Below are 22,970 nucleotides of genomic sequence, written 5' to 3'. Positions count from 1 at the left end.
TCATTTAGGTTGGTTTTTAAAATATAAAAAAAATATTTACTGTTTCACAATATCATAAAACAATGAATACACGAGTATAAAACAGCCAAATACATAAATAGGCAATAAATAAATAAATAGATGTATTAATGGGACAGATGAGATCATTTAGTTGGCGGTGAGCAGAGATGAAATCAGAAGGTCGACTCTCATCAGATGATTTTTGATTTCCTTCCTGATCAGCTCCCAGGCTTCAGCACTGTCACCCTAAAACACAAGACCACCATCAATATACACCATCGATAGATAGATAGATAGATAGATAGATAGATAGATAGATAGATAGATAGATAGATAGATAGATAGATTTACCATTTGCTCGAGGACATGTGACAGTCTCTTGAAACTCATGTGCAGCTTCTTGCTGTGCTTCTTGTGGCCGTGGCTCCGGATCTAAAGAAATAAAGGAATAAAATCTTGATCAGAGAGTGAACGTGGATCTGTTAACGTGACCTTTTCATCAGAGAGATTCAGTGTCACAGAAATATCTCAAAGTTCTTTTGTATATACTCACACAGGAGTGAAGGCCGTCAGCCTGCCGGCTCACAACGCCCAGAAAGTTGTCCACAGTTTTCTCCTCCCATGATGCAGAGCTGTGATTCTTATTGAGCAGGGTCTCCATCTCATTCAGAACCTGGACTGTGAAACTGAGTTTATCCTCCGCCTGCAACAAGAAGAAGAACCATCAGGAGATAAAGAGAGAAGAAGTATGGGTAACATTTGTGTCACTTTTTGACACAACATCAGAATAAAAATATGAGGAGAAAAAAACCAGTGTTCATCTTGATATATTTGAAATGTAAAGTTAACATTAGTATGTGACTTACAGCTGCTTTGGCCGCCTGGCTGTACAGCTCATGAGGGAAGCTCACAGTGTGCTTCACTTCAGCATCCTCAGTGCTGTTGGTGGAGTTATGAGCCTGAAACACACACACACATAAACACACACACATTACATAATGAATCAAACACTCAGTATAAAGTCATTCAGTGGAGATCTTTCTAAACAGCATCCTGTGAAGGTCACTCACCATGGTGTCCAGTAGATCCAAAGAGGTTTTACTGAACTGTCTGAATTTATGATCCATCCATTTGCAGCTCAGCGGGGAGCCTGCACTGAACACACCGAGGAACACACACACACACAAAATCCTGCCGAGCATTTTGAAAGAGTCTCAAAGTTTTCTTTTGTCTCTGTCTGAATCAGATTGGGAAGTCTCCTGTTGTTCTGTCAGAGCATACCTGCACAGCTTCATTTATAGTGGAGCAGGGCGAAGATTTTCGTTTTCCGCTTAACCTGTGGCAAGCAAACGCGGACTGCGGCTTTTCACAGGTGTATTGTCGCACATTTCGTATTTCAAATAGTCTCCTGACGAAACATATTTTTCCCACGATAAAAGCATAAACACGATCGATACATTCTCCATGAAACAGATTCCTGTAGTTAAGAAAAAAATAGGAATGTGTATTCTACATCTACATGTTGCAATGTTTTTCAGGCCAACTTACGAATAAAATATGATGCAACTAATATCCTCATGATAAATTAATTCCTTTATTAATATTGTATACACAATCCGAAAAGCGCCCGACTTTTTCGAGGTTTAAGGTTGTACACAAAAAAAATCATACCATAGCACAACATTTACATAATTAAAATAACTAAGATATCGAGATAAACCCAAATAACTGTTCTTTATCACACAAAAAAATCAAATCAGGCAACTTTAATATAACATTTTCACGATTTTTTTTTTTAATTAAAAGAAAAACAATTTACATTTCAGAACTCAAATCTGCCTCTGCAGGTCATTTTCCCCGTTTATTTCTATATTCATTGTGTTTTTGTTTATTACATATTTCTGCAGTTTTTTATATTATTATTATTTTTTTTACATTTTGTTTAAATTATATGTGTGCAGGCGAAAAAAAACTATAAATTATGATTTTAAAAATATATTTTTCTATTTGTTTGTCATTTTTATTATTTGGTTTAATAACCCACTGGACATAGCCTTTACATATTTGATAATGTAATACTGCAGAAATAACTGCCGTGAGTCCGCATACCAAACATACTAAACGAGGAATGTGCTTCCCCAAACAGAAATTGCGGCCTGCGTTACGTGACAGTGACGTTTTCACATTGTGAAGATCGTGACGACATGACGTTTCTGAGGAATAACCACTGCAGTAACCTTTCGTACAGGACAGGTTGTAAAGAGGAGAAAGAAAGATAAGCTTGATTGGAGGGGAAAGTCTCTCGGTGCCGTCATAATTACATTCATAATAAATTATAGAATTATAACATTTCATTTTCCATTTTTCATGATTTGCAGGATGGTAATAAAAATATAAAATAGAAGCAAACGTTTTTTTCTTTCAACAAGACCTCAAACATTTGTTTACTTTATTATTGTAGTAATATCATTTGAAACATCATTGGCATTGCCAGGAATTTCTGATCATTTGGAAATATAGGTCGTTAGATAAGATTTTATTAAGAACCCAAGTGGAGGAAATCACGTTGTGGCAAAGGCACAAGAACAGATATGCCTACATTAATAACGTAGAAAATAAACAATTAATTATAAACGAATATTTGAGAGAAATGTAAGGAAAGAAATAGAGATACATTAAACACTTGGATGTTATCTCGTGTGTTTTAAAGTAGGCTCCTACAAGAGGCAAGATGTAAGAAGGGATCAGGTCACGAGAAAATTGAGGCTTTTTTAAAAATCTATTTTAATGCATGATTTTTTGCATGATGATAGCCGGCTAACAGTTAGGATAATTATTAAGGCTTCAACATTTAAGATAGAGTCACCCCTTGTTTATTAAGTGCTAGCCATATTGAATGAATGAAACCTTTATTGCCCCTAGGGGAATTTGCCTTGCACAGAGAGCATAAAAAACACAATACAAACAAACATTTACAGGACAGAACACATAAGAACACACTAAAGCATCACATGATTCAATGAGGGATTTCAGCAAGTTAAATAAAGTGCAGAGTGCCAAGTTCGTCCTGTATAATCAGCTCTTATTAAGCAGCTGAATACTGCGCGGTACAAAGGATGTAATGCCTCTTTTAGTCCTCATCCTTCAGGCACTATTCATGAGCCATATCAATATTTAATCCGGTTACACTTTGATAATAGCCTAATTGATTGATCTCCTATTCCAAAAAACACACAATTACTTTAATCGCATTAAAGCTTTATGTCACTTTTTGAGTAGGAATATTAATTTATAGGCTATCTTTATGCTTATTGCTTTTCAAACACAAGTGATACGAGTTATTTTAACTATTAAAGTGTCCGACTGACGGGGTGGAGTTAGTGCACTGTCAACAAAAGGTGCAGTGTGATATTCAAAGTTATTTGAACTGTGTTGTCAGTCAGACGGGACAGGGAACACGAAGTTCTCACGTGTCAGCAGCGAAGGGAACATCAACATCAGCACGCCTTGAAAGCTGCGTGACGTTTGAGTTTTACTCGTAAACTACAGAGACAACCTTAACTGCAGCTTCAATTTCGCTTTAATTCCGGCAGTGTGTGTGTGTGACACTCACGGTATAAAGCATAATGTTTGTTACTGTTAATTGATTAATTTCATGATTCAAGCCACCGGGTATTTCCTAAGTAAATCAAACAGAAAAACACAAATTAATTGCGTTTTTTTTGGGGGAAGATCGTTGTTGAATTTGAAGTGGTACAGGCTTATGTGGACTTTGCCTTATTAACAAAGCAGTCACAATGTAAGCAGGTATACATGTGGGGAAAAAAACAGCATGTAGAAAATATTTCAAGTCCATTTATTTCAGTTTTTAACGTCTCTCTGATGGTAACCGCCGTTGTTCTGTTTTTCTGAAATCCATTGAAAGCAACACCGCTCAGTCAATTTCCCATGATGCATCTGTTCTCAGCTGCTGGGGCACTGGTGACACAGGAGAGAGCGTCTCACCTCTCGAGGAATACATTGTGTACTAAACGCTTATTTTTTTGTACGTTTTTTTTGGATGTATATGCGAGCAGAAATGGAGAGCGACTGTATGGGTTCACCTCCGCTAAACGTACAGTTACCATGGTTACTGTAATATACGGAGAATGCCCGTGTTTTGAGGCGGGGGGGATCTTCCACTTTCGGTAAGGAAGCTAAGTGGCTAGCGGTGAAGCTAATAGAGCTAGTTAACCCTCACAGCCTGTGCAGATCATGTTTCACTACTTTAGCGTGAATGTCATGTTTTAACAACGCTTTACATCGCTTGTGTTACTCTACTTCGTGTTAAATAGCGATGTTTTGCTCTTTTAGTCGAGTTTGAATGCACAAATAAGAGGCTAATGTTACAGTTTGTCTCGGCTCAACTTGTCAACACACTTTATGGAAATCTGCATCATCTTAAACATCATCTTAAACATCACTACCCAGTCTTAGATATCATGATTTTTAGTATAATCTTTAACCACAATTGTCTGTAATTTGACAAATATTTGTTGTGCATGCATTTTGGATTGTAAAATGTGTGTTTTTGTTTTGTTTTTCTAAACATTTTGGCTTTTTAATTTATGATTGAGTTCGTTCCTGGTCATCACATTAAGAATAAAGATAAAGATAAGATATACTTTATTCATCCCAGCAGGGAAATTTAGGTGTTCCAGCAGCCAGCATACATACAAACACACAACACAACACATACATACAAACACACAACACAACACATATATACAAACACACAACACAACACATATATACATACAAACACCCAACACAACACATATATACAAACACACAACACATATATACATACAAACACACAACACAACACATATATACATACAAACACACAACACATATATACAAACACACAACACATATATACATACAAACACACAACACATATATACATACAAACACACAACACATATATACATACAAACACACAACACAACACATACATACAAACACACAACACAACACATATATACAAACACACAACACAACACATATATACATACAAACACCCAACACAACACATATATACAAACACACAACACATATATACATACAAACACACAACACAACACATATATACAAACACACAACACATATATACATACAAACACACAACACATATATACATACAAACACACAACACATATATACATACAAACACCCAACACAACACATATATACAAACACACAACACATATATACATACAAACACACAACACAACACATATATACATACAAACACCCAACACAACACATATATACAAACACACAACACATATATACATACAAACACACAACACATATATACATACAAACACACAACACATATATACATACAAACACACAACACATATATACATACAAACACACAACACATATATACATACAAACACACAACACAACACATATATACATACAAACACACAACACATATATACATACAAACACACAACACATATATACAAACACACAACACATATATACATACAAACACACAACACATATATACATACAAACACACAACACATATATACATACAAACACACAACACATATATACATACAAACACACAACACATATATACATACAAACACACAACACAACACATATATACATACAAACACACAACACATATATACATACATGTCCCACCCATACAAAAAACATGAGCCCACAATACATAGCCAGGATAAAAAAGTGGTATGGATGGTCCATGTGAATAAGTAGCTGTTACTCATAGATAACAGTATAAAATAGTAGCTCTGCCAGTGCATAGTATGATAGATAAATAAAGAATTATTATAAAAAAGCAGTCAAGTGTGTAAAATACAGTTTGATATATGCAGCTCAGGCTAAAGTTTAAAAGTTTAAATGTCTTCTGTCCTTACTTAAAGGGGAGTCGTTATAAAGTGCAATTGCAGTAGGTAAAAAAAGTGTTTTTAAATCTGTCCCACTAAGAACACTCTTTTGTTCACACACGACATTGTGTAAGGGATGCATGTTATTGTCCATAATGTTCAACAGTTTGTTCCGTTGTATTGTCAACATCTGCAGAAAGGGAATTGATTTGCATTGATATGGAGTAGTGGTAGGGATTTAATTTATCAAATCAAATCAAGTTTATTTGTATAGCACATTTATAAACAGCTTCACCTGCAAAAGCAAGAAATAGAAATAAAAACACAGATATATACATATGCACATACATACATATATAAACACATATACATACACATAATACACACACACAAATATATATATATATATGCACCTACATATATACATGTAGTATACATGTAGTATACATACATATCACAAACACATACACTCATACCTACATGCACATGCATACATACAGATACATACCTAAGCTCAATATATGGGGTCTGTTTCAACTTGTTTTAAATGCCAGGTGAGTTTTGAGTTTTGATTTGAATGAATTTAAGGAGTTGATTTGTCTGATGGTTGTCAATGTTGTGCTTTGCCTCTGGTCACTTCCTGTCAGCACCTGTGTGTCCAATCAGACTCAAAGCTGATCGTTTGCTCTTACTGACATTGTTCCCTTTTTTCTAGATCCTTGCTTGTGTTGTTCTTACTCTCTGATGTACGTCGCTTTGGAGAAAAGAGTCTGCTAAGTGAATTGTGGAATTGTAGAATTGATGGTGGGAGGCAGTTGATTCCACAGACGTGGGGGCCAGCCACTGAGAAGGCACGGTCACCTCTGAGTTTTCGTTGAGCTCGAGGGACTACAAGGAGCGCCTGTTCAGAAGACCTAAGTGGGCGTGATGGGGTGTAGGGGGTTACAAGTTCTCTTAGATAGGGGGGGGGGGGGGGGGGGGGGCTAGACCATGCAGTGACTTATTGTCAGGTTGGGTCGAAAAACAGGAGCAACAGATGTTTCAGGTGTGTGCAGTGTTCAGTAGCTTGTTTTTTTTAATGTAGGCTTCTAAACTCACAACACAATACACAAACTGAGCTTTCATTTTATTTAATCTAACTGGCTATTTCCTTTACAACGTGAACTGTGAAAGAGTGGTCTTTAATTGCACATCTAAAAGGCTTTCTTTAACACACAAGAGCAGAAAGTTAGTCTGCTATAGTCAGCATTTAATCTCAGTAAAAACACGTATATAAAGATAAAGATTAGAAGCACACTTCCCGAGTTCACTGTCATCCCACAGGATACCTGGCATTTTCAGAACCTTGGTTTTAGACCATGTCAGAAGATATTGTCATCTTGCTGACAGCAGCTCATCTACTGTCACAATAACTTTCTATTGACACATGAATTAAAAGTTTTAGGAGAGTTTCCACAGTTTGCAGGTTACTCTTTTTTTGCTGCATTTGTTCGCTGTTTTGGGAGATGCGTCTTCAGCGCTGACATCTTTAATCAATACCTCAAGAAAAGTGCAAAGGCAAATGAGAAAATCTGGCAACAAAAGTAGTATAATTAAGGCTCAAGGGTCATACAACAAGGGACATAGTTCAAGCTACTTGCATTCCTACTGTGGATAAGTAAACCTATTTTTTTTTTTTTTAATCAGAAGCTTGGCATTAGAAGTATTTATCTTATCTTGGTGTAATCATGTCAGGGAATTTGAATGGCATGCTCTCCGAGTTCTGATTTGCTCTCATGGTGTTTTTCTGATTGGGGAAGTTGAATGCTGAAGCTACTTCCCTGCAGACAGCCTCTTTATTCGGCTCCTCACATGACTCCGCTACAAAGTGGTTACTCAGTGAAACCATGAAATTGCAGATATGTCACACAGTCCTGTCTTGTGATGGAAAATGTAATGATCGCTCAATAGTAAATATGCTGCTTTCAAGGCGACTGGAAGGGGAAAAACTGTTTCCTTTTTATCACATGTTTTGTGTGTTTGTCAGGGCTCACAGGGCTTGCACGAATTGCAGTCAAAAGTCATTGAAACAGGGAAGCAAGGGACAGTAAATGTGGTTATGAGAGTTGCTTTAACATTTTGATATTTCAGAGATTGTATTGTTTTTTTATTTAGCATGCCATGTGGGAGTAAACCTTCCCAGGAGGTGCCATGCTAGCCACACAGATGCCAGAAACGCCACCTGAGGCTAAAGATGTCAAACAGGTAGGACTACAAGCCTTTCTCTTCATGCAGCAATCATCTTACCGTTACCTCATAGACCTCAGCTCTGCCTTCCTTTTCTGTGTTGCTGTTATGTGATACCTCTGCTTAAGGTTTTTGACTGACCTTGTTGGCTCCATTGACATAGTCAGCTTGTGACATTTAAGTAGGATATGTTGTAAATGTTCTGTTGTAACTGTACTCAGCAGGGTTCAAGATGACACCACTTTCAGCAGGAACGTGGTGACCAACTTTATGCTTTGTGATAACGACTCTTTGTTATATATGTGTTGTGTGCCACATCCTAATAGATTTACAAGACATCAAAAGTATAGATGCATTGGTCAAACATGTTATTGAATTACAAAATTGCATGTTAAAACGTGTCCTTTATCGTTCTCCTCAAGTTTTGCAAATAAATCAAAGAGTTGCTTTGCTGAAGCACAACTCATTTTTACAAATATACCTGCATAATTAAAGGTCATATTTCCAAAGAGAACAGCCCTCATGTTGGCATAGAAACAATAAACGTTGTTCTGAATCCGCCCCTAACTCACACAACAAATTTCTGTTTTCCTCTGGATTGGTTATAAATCTGCCAGTCTCTGTAGTTAACTGTATCCGATTGCATTCGATAGTGAAGTAGGTGATGATCATGATGCTGCAGTGAACGTTCACAGATTGAGTTTCTAGCATATCAACAGACCGTCGTCCTCCATGCACAAGGACATTTTTTGCTCCTAATCTCCTGATATCACAGAGGACCACGTTCTGATTAATGCATAATGAATCAAACACATACAATAAAGATCTCCTTTTTTCCCCTGATGTCATTCAGTCACAGATCATTTTATCAATACTAAGTGAGGGTATTAGATTCCAGAATGATTGCGGAGTTTTTATTCTATTCTGTACCCATGGCTGATTTAATACAGTATATATAACAACATGGCTTTGCAGAACGTGTACACTGGCTAGCTGAAGTAGTGTGTGTGACTCAGAGTCAGGCAAGGAACAGGTCCTGCTTTTTTTTTTTTTTTTTTTAGCTGTCCTGTACAAACACTGCCAAGTCAAGCACGCAAAGAGAAGATTGCTTGAGTGCTCAGAGTGGAGAACCAGCAGACCGACGACGGCCTCTCAAACTGTTAAGCAACCTGTTGCATAATGAAGGCTTGCTCGTTAAAGGTTTATGTTCTCTGTCTTTAGATGTCAGCTGACAGTTTCATGTGACCGTAGGTAATCTAAAGACTGTGTTTTCATACCACCATGGCCGTGACCTCGCTCTACTCTTTTAGTCCTCCTCTCGCTGTAGACTGGAATGCAGAAAACGTGCGCCCTATGTGCTTTACTGCAAATAAAACTGACGCGTCTCTTTAAGAAAATTAATGAAGTAGCCAACCTGCTCGATAACCACACCTTTACAGATAGAACCTGAAATTAAAAAAACAAGGAAGCTGATGTTTACATTATTATTTCTCGCTGTCACGTAGATCAAAGAGAAGTTGGCACAGTCTCTAAAGGCCCTGCAGAAGCGATACGTGACGTCAGACACCGTGGTCACCAGTGAGGATGCTGACGCTAACCTCCTCTGCTGTGCCCTTGAGGCCATCTTCATCCACGGTATCAAGACCAAGTACATCCGCTTGGAGGCTGGGGGCCGGAGCAAGAAAGGAGACAGAGGACCCCTCCCTCAGCCTTTCTTCTGGAGCCTTCTCAAGACAGTTACCCACCGGTAAAGAAATGAATTTGCAGCTACTTTGATTGCCGCTTAAGCATTCATTTATTCATTGATGCAAAAAAAAAAAAAAACACTGATTTCATTAATTAGTGAATCAATGATGAAAATATTTGTCTCTTAAAGCATGAAGTAAAACGTCCTCCTAACTTTCTCTTTTTAATCCGCAGTGATGTGATCACAGAGCTGGAGAAACTCAGCTTCGTGGGCACGGACGTGGGTCGCTGTCGAGCGTGGCTGCGACTCGCCCTGAACGACGGCCTGCTGGAGTGTTACCTCGCCTCTCTGTTCCGGGAGGACTCCAAGCTGCGGGCCCACTACCAGCCCAGTGCCTTGCTCCTGAACGCAGAGGAACGGGAGGTTCTCCTCAGCTACCTCCAGGGTCTAGCTTCGCTCACATTCAGCCTTTCTTACAAATCAGCCGTGCTAAACGAATGGACCAACACGCCTCTGGGTCTGGCTGGACTCGTCCCCTTGTCCCAGGCGGACTCTCTTGACCTGCCCATTAACGGCGGAGACCTTCCCACCTCTAAGTCTGTGTATAAAGACTCATGGGATACTGTGTCTCAGTCGTCAGGCTCTTCAGATGCTCTGGATCTGCAGAGAGGTCCGGGGCTGCTGGTAAGCAGGGGGTCGAATGGATCACAAGGGGGAAGGACTACGTTAAACTCATCTAATTTAAGCCTGGACACCACAGGCTCCTCTCAGCTCTCCTCCAGTTTGAGCTCTGATAGCCTCCTGCAGGGGCAGGACCCCCGCAGCCCCACAGGAGAGCAGTGTTCATCATCTGACCTGGAAATGCCAATTACTGTCAACCACAGCAGCAGCAAGAGGACACAGAAAGAGTAAGTGTAGTAAATCTTTAGCCCTTTTTATAATGTCTTTTATGATGCCTCATTTTTAATATTAAACACACAGAGGTGTAATGGTGGGGCGGAGTCAGTCCACTGCTGAACTGGCATTAACAGTAACAGGTGAAAATGTTTCCCTTCTGGAAACGTTGTAATGCTGTGCTAAAATACACTGAACATCATTATAACATTGTTGTGATGTACAGTCTAATGGCATATTAGACTTTACTTTATTGTCCCCAAGGGGAAATCCTTTTCCACTTCACAGTACAGTTATGGACAGCACGCCGACAGATAATCACAGATAGACAAACACAACAAGATAACATGCATACAGATATATAGACAGAGTGGGACTGGGGTGTTTTTATTTTGGCCTTTTGTTGAGGGCTGCTATGGCTGCAGGCACCAGGCTTTTGCCATATCGAGCCCTCCTGCACAACAGGGACCTGTACCTGCGTCCAGAGGGCATAATGGGGAAGTGGCAGTTGAGTGGGTGTGTGTTGTCCAGTGCTATTGTAAGTGCGGTGCGTGAGATGGCCTTGAGATTGAGCTCTGACAGTGTGGGTGTGGGGAGACCAATTAATTTGGCAGCTATGTTTGTGACACGTGTGAGTTTGACCCGGTTTTTGACAGTGAGCATGTTAAAGAAGCAAGTGGAACAGTAGAGCAGGATGAATACAATTTTCATATCGACTGTGGAGCTTAGAGCGTTTCGGCCGCATAACGTAAAAAGGCGGTTTTATGTGGTGTCTTTGGGTTTGTTGAAGTACAGCATTAAAAGGATATGGCTGCTGATATCCAATATTTACAAATTTCTCATCCTTTGTCAAGTAATCACGACCCTTTTGCTCATCATACACACACAAGGCAGTTTTGTTTTCTGTCTAACTTGTGGTTAAAACTGTACATTTTGATTAGGTTGAAGGGATTGTTCAGTATTTTTGAATTGGGGTTGTATGAGGTACTTCTTGTCAATAGCAAGTCGGCATCAGATAGCGTAGAGGTTATGTCACATGCCCAACATACAGAGACGATAGTCCTTGTTGCATCGGCTTTTAGTTTTGGATCTGATATATGCCCTTTGCTGCATGTCATCCACCACTCTCTCCTCCCAACATTTCCTGTCTCTCTTCAGCTGTCCTGTTCAATAAAGGCAAAAGAATGGCTCAGGAAATAACTTTAAAATAAATCCTTCTCTCTGCAGTTCTCTGACTGAGTTCAGGGAGAGTGGCCAGTGCAGTCAGGACTCCATGCGTGAAGACTCGTTTGTCTCCAGCACGGGTCCAGATCACTTCTCTGAGACGGCCATTTTCAGCGGCTCTGACAGCGAGGCCCCCGCTCCTACTACACCACCCGGAGACCAAAGCCAAAACTCTGCTCTGTCTGATTCAGAGCAGCCACAAACATCCCCCGAACTGCCATCGTCTGATGAGAACGATGGCAACTCTTCTTTTGAAGCGTGCATTTGTACATCTTCTGAGATCAACTCGGACACAGACGTGCTCTCGACAGTCAGCGAGCCGGCAGAGGAAGTTAACGCGACCAGAGCCGAGGCGAGTCCTGAGCAGGAAGGGAAAGAAGCAGCGACGTCAGAGAAGAAGACCTCTGAGTCTTCAGTTAATCAAGGCGCACGTCGATCTACCAGCATCCTGAGCAGGAAGTTATCCTCGGACTCTTTATCAGTAAGTACATCTACAGACAAACAGCACTTATACGGTAGCTGGGAAGGTCAAAACCCAACAACAATAATAAAGAAAACGCAGCATTTCAGGAACTGGAACCTGACAAGATTTGGTTTCTACCACAGCCACTCGCTTTGGTATTCTTTTCACATGGCATGACATTTCACACAAAAAGCAAAGGTTAATGCCAATGTGTGATATGTAATGTTTGTTTTGACCTTCATGACCACCATACTTTAGTTAAGAATGACTATCACATATTTTTATACTTTTTTACTTGGAAGCCCCTTGAGATTAAAACATCTTTTTAGACAGATATCTGGCCAAGTAGCACACCTTTTCAAAGTTATAGTAGTCATATTTTAGACCATTCAAACACATGCAAAACCAGCAGTTTTTTATAAAACGTCAAAAAGATCAGAAAGTGTACGGCATTACCCGGTATTGTGGCGGCTTAAAATTGGAGAATGCTGCACAGAGACTAAGTGGGCGTGTACCTGTGACTCGCTCATATCAAAATAAAATTTAAAGTCCAGATAAGTTTGTTGATTTGTTAAACAAAGGAGTGAAAAATAAAATTCTAAACAAAAGTCTAAAAGATGATGATGACGATGAGGGTCAACAGAAAATATTCAAACCCACTCACCCTCTTTAATAATCACAAATAATCAACAGAGGTAAAAAAAAGACACATTATGGCTCCTACACCCGGCCTCATTTAATGTTGAATGTTTGAAATTTCATCATAGTGTATAATTTAAGTCTGTCCCTCAAACACTCTCTGGTCTGTCGTAAAAAAAAAAGGCTTTTTTATTGCGTTTGAGGTTTTACAGATTTGGGAAGTAAGGAATAACCCTTGTCCTGATTCATTATTTGACTTTTTCCACCAAGAAAAATGACAAATTGTCAATCTGACTTCTAAAACTGGGACACTGTAAAATTAACACGGGGTATTTAGTACAGTAACGTATGGAAAATTGTGGGCTATTGCCTCATTCTTTCCCACTAAAGCAGATCATTTTTACTAGGAAATAAAACCCTGGAATCAAACCAGGGTTTTATTTCCTAGTAGGCGTGAACAAATTTGATTTATGCTGTTTTCTGTTTACATCGGAAGTCGGAGCTGGGACTGACGTCACATCTGAGTTGACCGCGTTCAAGTATAAACAAACAAGTCAGACAAGCAACATGAACCCCTCCAGGAGAAGCTTTGGTTTGTTAGCTAAATAGCTGTGTTGAGCCGATAACAACACACTACGTTGTAGTTTGCACGTGAAGGTCACATGACAACATGTCCTCAGATAGAACTTGGACGATACCATCCGTGTAAACGATTTAATTACGCAAAAACAAGACTAGGTTGCTGATAAACACTTTAATGTACAGCTTATACTTTACTGTTGCTACACGTAGCAGCCATGTTGGATGTAAGCTTGGGCTACTAAAAGGTTCTCTAAGTTTCCATGTTGGAGTTCTGACTTTAGGTGGCGTTCCTGATGAAATATCCGAATGGCAACTCAGAATTTCCAACTTCCAAAATCAAATCAAATGCACAATTATTTTTTTGCTTATTGAACAACAAAGAGCAACAGCAACAGATTTAAATTGAAAGCAAAGTAAACAGTAGAACTGTGTGCGCCATAAATAATTTTTTTTAAGTATGTACTGAAAAACTACGGGTTTTGTGTTGTGTGTACAAGATGTTCTTGTGTCTGTAGATTGAAAAATGAAAGACAGGAACGTTTGGAAATAATTGAATTAATGACAGAAAGTGAGTTTCATGAACCCTTAAACATCCAGGACAAATTCAGGATATAAACTGTTTGTTCTGTTGTTGCCACATGAGCGTCAATATAGTGACATATTAGAACTTTTGGCCAGCCTGACCCCTTAACAGAGAGAGATCAGACATTGTTGTTTGTCACAGTGCTCACATTACTAACCCAAAAGTCACATGAGAAGCAGACTTCAACTTTGACATTACTAACACTCAGCAGCACCGTGGTGTTCACTTCACTACATGCTGGATGTTAGACAGATGTTGATTGACTTAAAGATCATATTCTCTCCTGTCCAAAAATTTTAAATAAGTCTCAGAGCTCCTCAAAACATGTCTGTGAAGTTTCTTGTTCTAAATCCACTCTGATCCTGTATTTGATCATGTCTATAAACCCCTCTATTTCAGCCCTGCTCAGAACAGGCTGTTTCTGTGTCTGTACCTTTAAATATGTAAATGAGCTGTGTCTGACCACGCCCCCCTCTCTGGAAGGGTTTGGGTGACTTGATCCATGCCCTGTTGTTTACGGTGAGAAGGCAGACTCAGGGCAGAACAAACACCTAGCTGTGGGAGTGTCACCCACCTGGGGGAGGGGCTACTGCCCTTTGTGATGTCATGAAGGGAAAATCTCCAAACGGCCTGTTTGAGCACACATTTTCAGTGTTTTTTACACTGTAAAAGTGCACATTTGTATCTGTAATAAGTAATTAATTAATCAGTTATTAGTATGACCATATATATTTTCATGTCACTACCGGTGATTTATCTCTAATGAACACAAAAAAAGTTAAAGAGCTTTAAAAGAGAGACTGTTCTTCTCATTGAATCAGCCAAGATTTTTTTCTCACTTTTTAGGTGGCAAAGAGTTAAAAAATAAAAATAAAATAAAAAAACCTCCACTTTACTTTGCAGCATTCCCGCTGCTGGATCTCCGAGGACGACATCTACAAGCCCCATCTGGAGGAGGAGTCGGAGGACGAGGAGGTGCCTCCTCCCGCTGAGCCGAAGGTCTCTCAGTCGGCTCCCAGTGTCGTCCATCGCAGACAGATAGGTATTCTCTCTCCCCGAGTGGAATGAAAAGTCTTGCATATTAGGGCTGCACGATTCCTGCTAAAATGTGAATCACGACTTTTCTCCCCTGAGAAGTGAGATCACGATTCTCTCACAAGATTCTTATTTTTCAACTTTTAAGTAAAAACTGCATCTTGGGGTCTCCCTCGGAAAATTTTAAGCTACACCTCGTCTATGTTTGGGACACACTGACGTTAGTGCAGCTTGTTCTGAGATGTTATTAATCATGCAGCCCTATTGCAAATCATATATATTTATCATATCATATATATTTATCATACAGTATATTATCATGAACTGAATATCTTTGCGTTTTTGCCTTTTGGACAAACAAACAAAACAGGAAATGTGTAATGTTTCCAATCAAATCCACATATTTCTGATTGACTGGTTAATTAGCTGCTGTTCATATAGGACTGAAATTTCCTGCAGGACTGGAAATTTTGGAATTGAAATCTCTCAGCTTTAACCACGCCCAGACCGTGACATTACAGCAAGTGATTTCCAGCTTTCCGATAGGAAACACCCAGCTGTTGTTACATCATCTTTATTGACATGTCATAAAGATTACTCTGTCTTACAAGACGTCACCTCCAGGGAGAGTTGAGCAGGAGTAATTAGAAAGTTCAGTGACGCTGCATCATAACAGGGAAATGCCTGAAATGTGAAGCATTTGTTGTCAAACTGTCGGACAGGGCCAGTGTGCCAAGGACAACTCCAGAATTATCTCGGTCCATGAGGTCAACAGATACCTGACTGAAAACTACCTGAAGGGGAATTCATTACGCTAACAGGTTATTCCTCATTAGGCAGAATGATTGTCTCTGAAATATAAAGCATTGCATCACAACAGATAAAAGATAGTCAGAGAGTGATGTAATCTTAAACCGTTTGATTTTCCAAACATGATTTGTATAATGAACATGTACAGGAGCTGTTAATGCTCTGATGTCAAGTAAGGGCTAAACATGTGGAGGAAGGTTTACATTTTGAAAATTTGCAATAAGATTATTTTTACACTGTACATACTTCACTTTTATTGTTTTATGACAAACATACACAACAAATAAAAACCCGACAGAATGATCATAAGGAAGGTTAGATGCTTGAATTCATATGACATTAAATACATTTACTGTAAAGGAGAATGACAAAAGAAAAGAAAGACGGATTACACAGGGGGGTAAATGTTTGTGGTCCCTTGGGGTGGTTTCACATTAGGGATCCGAGTACACTTGACCCTTAAGTCCGGTTTGAACAAGTCTACCGTACTCTGATACCGTTCCCTAGTCCGCTTGACGATGTGGAATCGGGGCATGATTCATGTGTAATATACGAGTTTGGTCCGCGGGAGATGTGAATGCAACCGTGCTCAAACAAGGAAGTGGACAAATGACGCGGGCACATTTTGTTCTCTGGGCTGCACGGTAGATGTGGAAGTAGGAAGATGGTCATAGTTGTTGTCTCAGAAATAACAAAAACTTCCACACTTAGCAGGATGCACCCCGCTGTATCAGACTGTGTACTTAGAAGTGTACTCGATGTTGGAGCGATGTTACTAATGTGAACACAGTCCAGTGGGGGAGAGGGAAGGAGGGAGCAATCCATTATGCTATTATCCTTTAAAAAAAAACAAAAAAAAATCCTGTTTGATTTGTTTATTGTTGTTGTTGTTAAAGCAGTTATGAGTAATCCAGTTCCCACATTAGAAGACAAACCAGAAATTGTAACTTGCAGTAACACATTTCTCTGTCTGCGTCTGTCAGGGATCCCCAACCCGTTTCGAGGCTTGCTGAAGCTCGGTCATCTGGAGCGTCGAGGCGCTGTGGGGATTTGGCGAGACTACTACTGCGAGCTGTCGCCGTTTGAGTTCCGCATGTACCTCAACGCAGAGGAGCGGGCGTGCTACGACAACTGCTCCCTGCTCAGGTGCGAGGACGCCCGCATCACCTCGCCCGAGGGCCGCTTCGAGCTGGTCTTTCCAGGGAAGCACCTGTACCTCCGGGCCGCAAACCGAGATGGGGCAGAGGACTGGGTGGAGCGGATAGTGGAGGCTGTCAACAAATGTCGGCCCGCGTCTCGTGTTGACGAGACGTGGGAGGTGCTGCAGCCGGAGAACGGTGTGGATGTGTCATCCCCGTCCTCCGCCCTCTCCAGCCCTGAGCGAGGTTTATCGTCCTCTGACGTGAGGTCAAACGGTGTGCAGGAGGCTCCTCCTCCTCGGCAGGACTTCGACTGGACTCGGACTGCTGATTTGGAAACAGATGCCATCAAAGAAGCCGTTTTGTACTTCTCCACAGATCCCGAGGCTCGAACGTGGGCACCTCTGGTCTTCTCCCTCTCCTTGGAGGCTCTGAAAGGCTTTCAGGTACGGGAGGGGAGGAAGCTCCTGCGGCTAAACAACTCGATCGAGGAAATCCGGGACGTGGTGCCAGACGTCTCCATGGGAGGACCGGCCTTCTTCAAACTCCTGACCGTCAAGGAGACGCTCAAACTCAGGGCGGAAAGCCCGGAGGAGGCTCGCTCCTGGAGAGTTTTGATCCGTGGAGCTCTGGACGCGTACCTAGAGTGCGGGGAGGACGGGGTCTCCGGGGTACCAGCCGTAGGGCAACCGGAGGTGAACGGAAACCTGCACAGACTGGTGCAGCACAGACTGAAAGAAGACGGAGCGTTTCTGGTTCATCTGTGCGCCGTGCCGTCAGAGAAGGGTCTGGATGCTCAGGGCTTCAGGTGTGCAGGTGAGCTGTCAAACTTGTCTGTTTTCAATCAGTTAATGGCATGAAAGCACACCAGATGTTTATTTAAACCCATCCACCTATTTCCTATTTCCTCAAAATACACTCCTTTCCTCACTGTGAAGATAATATCCGTCCAGCTGGTGGAAACAGATCACACCATTTTTAATCTTTAAATGATCTTCAGGTCTGATCGTGAGTGTGTGAGCTCTTCATATGAGCTTGTTTATTTGAGGTCTCAGAGGTTTATCTACTGCGTGTCCTGCACAGGGTGTCCCAGGCAGATTGGCCCGAGCCGAAGCAGAGCGAGGCTATGCGAGTTCTCAGGCCAGTACTACTGTGACTCCTGTCACCATGGAGACACCACCATCATCCCTTCGCGCATGGTGCACAACTGGGACCTCACACAGCGAGAGGTAGGTGTGGCACAAAACTGACAGGTTGATAGGAACTGACTTAAACCGTGGTTATCAGATGTTGTATCAGTGCTTGTGTTGCATGTCTGAAGGGGGGGGGCGGGGACTCAAGTGATGTCATTTGAGTCTGTGTCAATTAGTTGGGACCAGACCTCATTAGCCTCTTCATCTCTGCTGAAGGCTGAGTGTTACTAGCATAACACTCCAAATTCTCTGAACAAACGGTGAGGTGTTGTGGTGCATTGTGGGTAATGTAGGCTCTAGATGTTAATAAAAAAAATAAAATATTCTTGTGAAGAGAAGCTTGCTGTCCCATTGCCAGGCTGACAATCTTAAGGCCTGTTCATAGTCTTATGAGTTTAAGATTGGCTCATCGTCCCCACCTTCAGTATACTCTGAACCCCCATGAGTGTGATCCCTGTGCGTCTGTCCAGGTGTCTAAGAAGGCGCTGCGGCTGCTGGCTCAGGTGGAGCACGAGCCTCTGCTGAACGTGGAGCAGCTGAACCCCGATCTGATGCTTCACGCCGAACCCATGGCTCAGGCTCACAACCTGCGACAGAGGCTGCGTCTGCTCGGAGACTACCTGTTCACCTGCCGCAGCGGAGCCTGCAAGAAACTCCAAGCCAGGTGCGTGTGCGTGTGCATTTGATATTTTCTGACATTCTTCTCCAACATGAATACATCTGTTATTTATTTGTTCTCTTGCAGAATGGAACAGCGGTCGTACATGTTGGAGTCGAGCCACCTGTACAGCGTCATGGACTTACGGCAGATAGCTGAGGACCAATATGAAAACTACCTGCTCACACTGCTGCAGCACGCCTCCAACCACGTGTTCCACTGCGACCTGTGCACGCAGCGAGGCTTCATCTGTCAGACATGCCACGCCGATGACATCATCTTCCCCTTCCAGTTTGAAATCACCACCAGGTATGTTATGCTGTTCATTTCCCCGCCCCCCCCCTCGCCTCACGTCATTACGTCATCCCCCAAGTCTTAATTCTTTCAAGTAACGAATCCACCAGAAAGCCGACAGTTTTTGGAAAAGGTTAGATTTTGCAGGAAACAAAGGGCGTTAATCACACCTGTCTCCATTCATTGATTTTTATTATATGTCTTTATTCTGTTGACTTGTGGAAAAGCTGCTTCCTTCTTCCACTTCTTTGTCATATTTTTCCATCATGCCTTTTGGTCACACTGTTTCCTGATTCTCTCGGCTAATTTTATAGTCATGACAAAAATAATCCCCCAGAGACTACAAGCTAACGTGTGTGTGGAATATATTTCAGTTCTGCTGCTCTATTAGGAAGGCTCGACGTTGTTTCCAGTATACTGAGGCAAAGAAACGGTTTGACTTTATACCACACGGCTTCTTTCTTTGCTTTTTAAAGGGTTTGTTCAGCTCACAAGTTTAAAGTTTATTTGTTATAATACACAATTGTCTTTATTTCTAAAACAAAAAAGCTATACACATTTAGATTTCGACCTTTCCTTTGCTTTGTGTACGACTGGTTTGAAGGGTCTCGTTTGGCGTTTTGACAGTTTTTATCTTAAGTTATTTGGGACTTTAAAGTCACCAAATTTGACTCTATCCTGTTGACTGTCACTGTGTAAAAAACATAACCTGATTCGTCTCTTCTTCTTGGAATTAGATCTTAAATTTTTATGATGGCCACATTAACACCAAACATTTTATTTTATTATTTTTATATATATAAATATATGTACAATTTTCTTCTTTCCATTAATGTTGACACATATCTTTTTTTTCTTTTCTTTGTTTCTTTGTTTTGTTTATTTCTGTTTTGCCTGTTTTTTTTTTATTTGCCGTTGCTTTAATTGTCATGTCTATGTGCACATCTTTGTTTTGTACTTGTTCACCTTATCACAGTAAAAAAAAAAAAAAAAAAACTCACGCACGCGCACAGGTCAGAGTCAAGCCGTGAACTCTTCAGATGAAACTAATAAATTAATGTAAACAAGATAAAAACAAATGAAGAAAATAAAAGTGTTTCCTGTGAACGAGAAAAAAAAAAAGAATTAGATCTTAAATATCAAAATGCTGTGTTAATGGAAACTCAAAAGTCTATAAACTAAGTAGGTAAAAGTAGGATAAATCTCCCTTAGGTTTCTTCAGATCAGAGGAGTGGCCCCCTAGCCCCCAACAGGAGGAATACATGTTTAATGCACTTCAATGTTGACCTCACTTTTCAAAGCCGGAGACTAAATCCTCTGATTTCAGACAGTCTTCATGAAAAATATTTGCCTAAGGACTGTCATTCATATTTTGATCTTACATTCGTTTTATTGTGTGATGTATAATCAGTCATTAATAAGTCAAAGAAAAGCTGAACAATTTAGCTTTTCACTTTATATGAAAGCTAAATTGTGGCAGGTATTATAAGTTTTCTTCTTCCTGCTCCTGTTTGCTCATGAACAGTGTTTCAGTATTATGAGAAAATATTTTTTGTTGTGTCTTATGGTGTTGAAACCAAACACTGAAATGAGCAAATAAATCAAATATGAAATGAAATATCGAGGAGAATTGCATTGTTTTTTAAATACCTTCCTCTTGTTTGCGACCCAGGTGTAAGGACTGTAAGGCCGTGTTTCACCTGGCCTGCAAGGCTCCCGACGACCCGTGTCCTCGCTGTCAGCGGATGAAGAAATACCTGGAGAGAGATCTTCAGGACTGAGCGCAGCCAGCGGAGGAGCTTACTGACTCCCTGCCCCCCCCCTCTTTTTCAGCACGACAGAACACTGCTGAGAGCGGAGTGACTGGAAATTAAAACAAAAAACTAGCTTTTACCTCAAGTGCAATTATGAGTGATCAGCCTGCTAACCGGAGAGGAAAACGTAGGAGCCACAGTGCTACAGTAGCTCGAGTCTCGCGCACTAATGCAGAGGCACATTAAGCCTCGGGATGCTGACTTAACGCAGCCAGCTGTTACTGAACAGTGACTTTAATACCTCTCTGATTTCTCACTCAGCCACGACATCAAACAAAGGACTGGACAACGGCAACAGTTCCTTGCCAAGAATCTTATCCGGCACATTTTTGTTTTTCACATCTTTTTTTATTTCTTTTTTAATTTTCTGATTGTGTCGGTGTCAGAAGAATCATGTTTACCAGAAATGCTCGGCAGCACACTCCAGCATTTTGTCTCAGATGCACAAATAGTGAAGCATAACACAGGAAACGAAGTGCAAAACATGGGAGGACGCAGCACGGGGAATGTTCTAATAAACACATTTTGATTGTGCCTTCTACTTAATTTAAGCTTTACACGATGTTTCACTTTGTGTGTCTTTAATTCAGGGTCACATAGACTGTTTTTTTTTTATACATATAACCTTTGCCATAACCATAAGAGGGAGTTACACTATAGCATTAGATACTGATTTATATTTGGGTTAACAGAAGTTGCTTAGAAGACTTTTTTGGGATGTTTTATTCTTTGTATTTCAACTCAGATTTGAAAAGCTTAGAAAAGAGCTTTAAATGATGTGTGATTGAAAGTAAAACTTTTTTATCCAAAGGGTTCTGAGGCGTGCTTAAGGAATGTTTTAGATTGTAAGACTAGGATTATGTCCAGCAGTGGTTTCTCAACTGGTGGGTCAGGACCCAGAAGTGGGTCGTGGAGGCATTTCCAGAGGGTCGCAAATGTGTGACGTGAAGCACGTTTGTTGTGTTCAGTTTCTTGCTTCACTGAGAGCCCGATTTATTTGCATGAAATAAATCTGATTGGTCGGAAAATATCAGAAGTTTGGGTCGTTTCTGGAGGAGTTGGAGGCGGGTCCTGGGGTCAGACGAGTTGAGAACCACTGATGTACAGTGAGCAGGCCGTTATTTAACTTTAATGATCTGCTCACAGCTACTTAATTAAGAAATAAATTATATCGTATGAATTGAAAATAATTGTTTCACCTCTACTTTAAAATGTAACAGAGCTGAGTTGATAGCAACAGGTTGTTATTCGATTATAACTGAGCGTATGATTCTGTTAACCAATCAGAATGAAGTTTTAAACAAAGCTGTGTTATTTACTGACAAGATTAAACATAAACATGTGGCCGACACATTTCCAAATTTAGATTCCTGAGGATTTAACTGGATGTGACATTGATCCTGAAAAACATTTTGCATGTTTGCACTTTTAGCTCCGACTGTTAAACGGATATTTCAACGTTTAATGCAGTTGAAATACCACGAGCACATGAAATAACCCCTCAACTTCAAAAAAAAAAAAAAGACTCCTCCTTTGCTGAAATTTTCCACATTCATTTGTGCTCTATTCTCCTCTCTGTTGTAGCATCAAACACACAATCACGATACAAATACAACTTTTAAAATGTGCAGAAGTTAAAGAGAAATAAAGACAGCGAAGGTTTACTTATCAAGGTCGTCTTGATGTATGCAGATAAAGTCACTTTCAAGTGAGAATATCACAGTACTGTTATCATGGTGTCTTTATTTTTTATTGTCATCTCGTTCATAATGTAAGTTGTACAAATGAAAATAAATATCTGTGTGTTATCCTCTGAG

At 40.5% G+C, this 22,970-nt stretch overlaps 2 protein-coding genes across 2 annotated transcripts; one reads left to right on the top strand and one right to left on the bottom strand.

Annotated features, from left to right (window-relative positions):
* Positions 1-34: 34 nt before the first annotated feature.
* On the bottom strand, positions 35-1,246 carry LOC132955837 (interferon a3-like). The gene is made up of 5 exons (XM_061028890.1): positions 1,071-1,246; positions 867-959; positions 554-703; positions 352-432; positions 35-246 (listed from the first exon to the last, which is right to left on the bottom strand). Exons 1-5 carry the CDS (start codon positions 1,200-1,202, stop codon positions 148-150), a joined length of 555 nt encoding a protein of 184 aa, XP_060884873.1. The 5' UTR covers positions 1,203-1,246; the 3' UTR covers positions 35-147.
* Positions 1,247-8,060: 6,814 nt separating this feature from the next.
* Positions 8,061-22,961, top strand: plekhm1 (pleckstrin homology domain containing, family M (with RUN domain) member 1). Its single transcript, XM_061027616.1, has 10 exons — positions 8,061-8,156; positions 9,644-9,885; positions 10,059-10,733; positions 11,947-12,424; positions 15,114-15,252; positions 17,039-18,010; positions 18,278-18,423; positions 18,858-19,051; positions 19,133-19,354; positions 21,012-22,961. The coding sequence occupies exons 1-10, from the start codon at positions 8,103-8,105 to the stop codon at positions 21,118-21,120; spliced, it is 3,231 nt and encodes a 1,076-aa protein (XP_060883599.1). The 5' UTR covers positions 8,061-8,102; the 3' UTR covers positions 21,121-22,961.
* The last annotated feature ends 9 nt before the right edge of the window (positions 22,962-22,970 follow it).

This window comes from Labrus mixtus, chromosome 21, assembly GCF_963584025.1.
Source record: "Labrus mixtus chromosome 21, fLabMix1.1, whole genome shotgun sequence".
In the NCBI taxonomy this organism is placed as follows: Eukaryota; Metazoa; Chordata; class Actinopteri; order Labriformes; family Labridae; genus Labrus; species Labrus mixtus.
This window is presented reverse-complemented; position numbering and strand designations above follow the sequence as displayed.

What these genes read in the sequence shown, in the direction of transcription:
- LOC132955837 (XM_061028890.1), bottom strand. Translation starts at nt 1,202, where the DNA reads ATGCTCGGCAGGATTTTGTGTGTGTGTGTGTTCCTCGGTGTGTTCAGT. An exon ending in TGGATCTACTGGACACCATG is followed by an intron (nt 960 to 1,070) that starts GTGAGTGACCTT and finishes TGTGTGTTTCAG; the next exon opens with GCTCATAACTCCACCAACAG. An exon ending in GCCAGGCGGCCAAAGCAGCT is followed by an intron (nt 704 to 866) that starts GTAAGTCACATA and finishes TTCTTGTTGCAG; the next exon opens with GCGGAGGATAAACTCAGTTT.
- plekhm1 (XM_061027616.1), top strand. Translation starts at nt 8,103, where the DNA reads ATGCTAGCCACACAGATGCCAGAAACGCCACCTGAGGCTAAAGATGTC. An exon ending in TCAGGGCTTCAGGTGTGCAG is followed by an intron (nt 18,011 to 18,277) that starts GTGAGCTGTCAA and finishes TGTCCTGCACAG; the next exon opens with GGTGTCCCAGGCAGATTGGC. An exon ending in TGCAAGAAACTCCAAGCCAG is followed by an intron (nt 19,052 to 19,132) that starts GTGCGTGTGCGT and finishes GTTCTCTTGCAG; the next exon opens with AATGGAACAGCGGTCGTACA.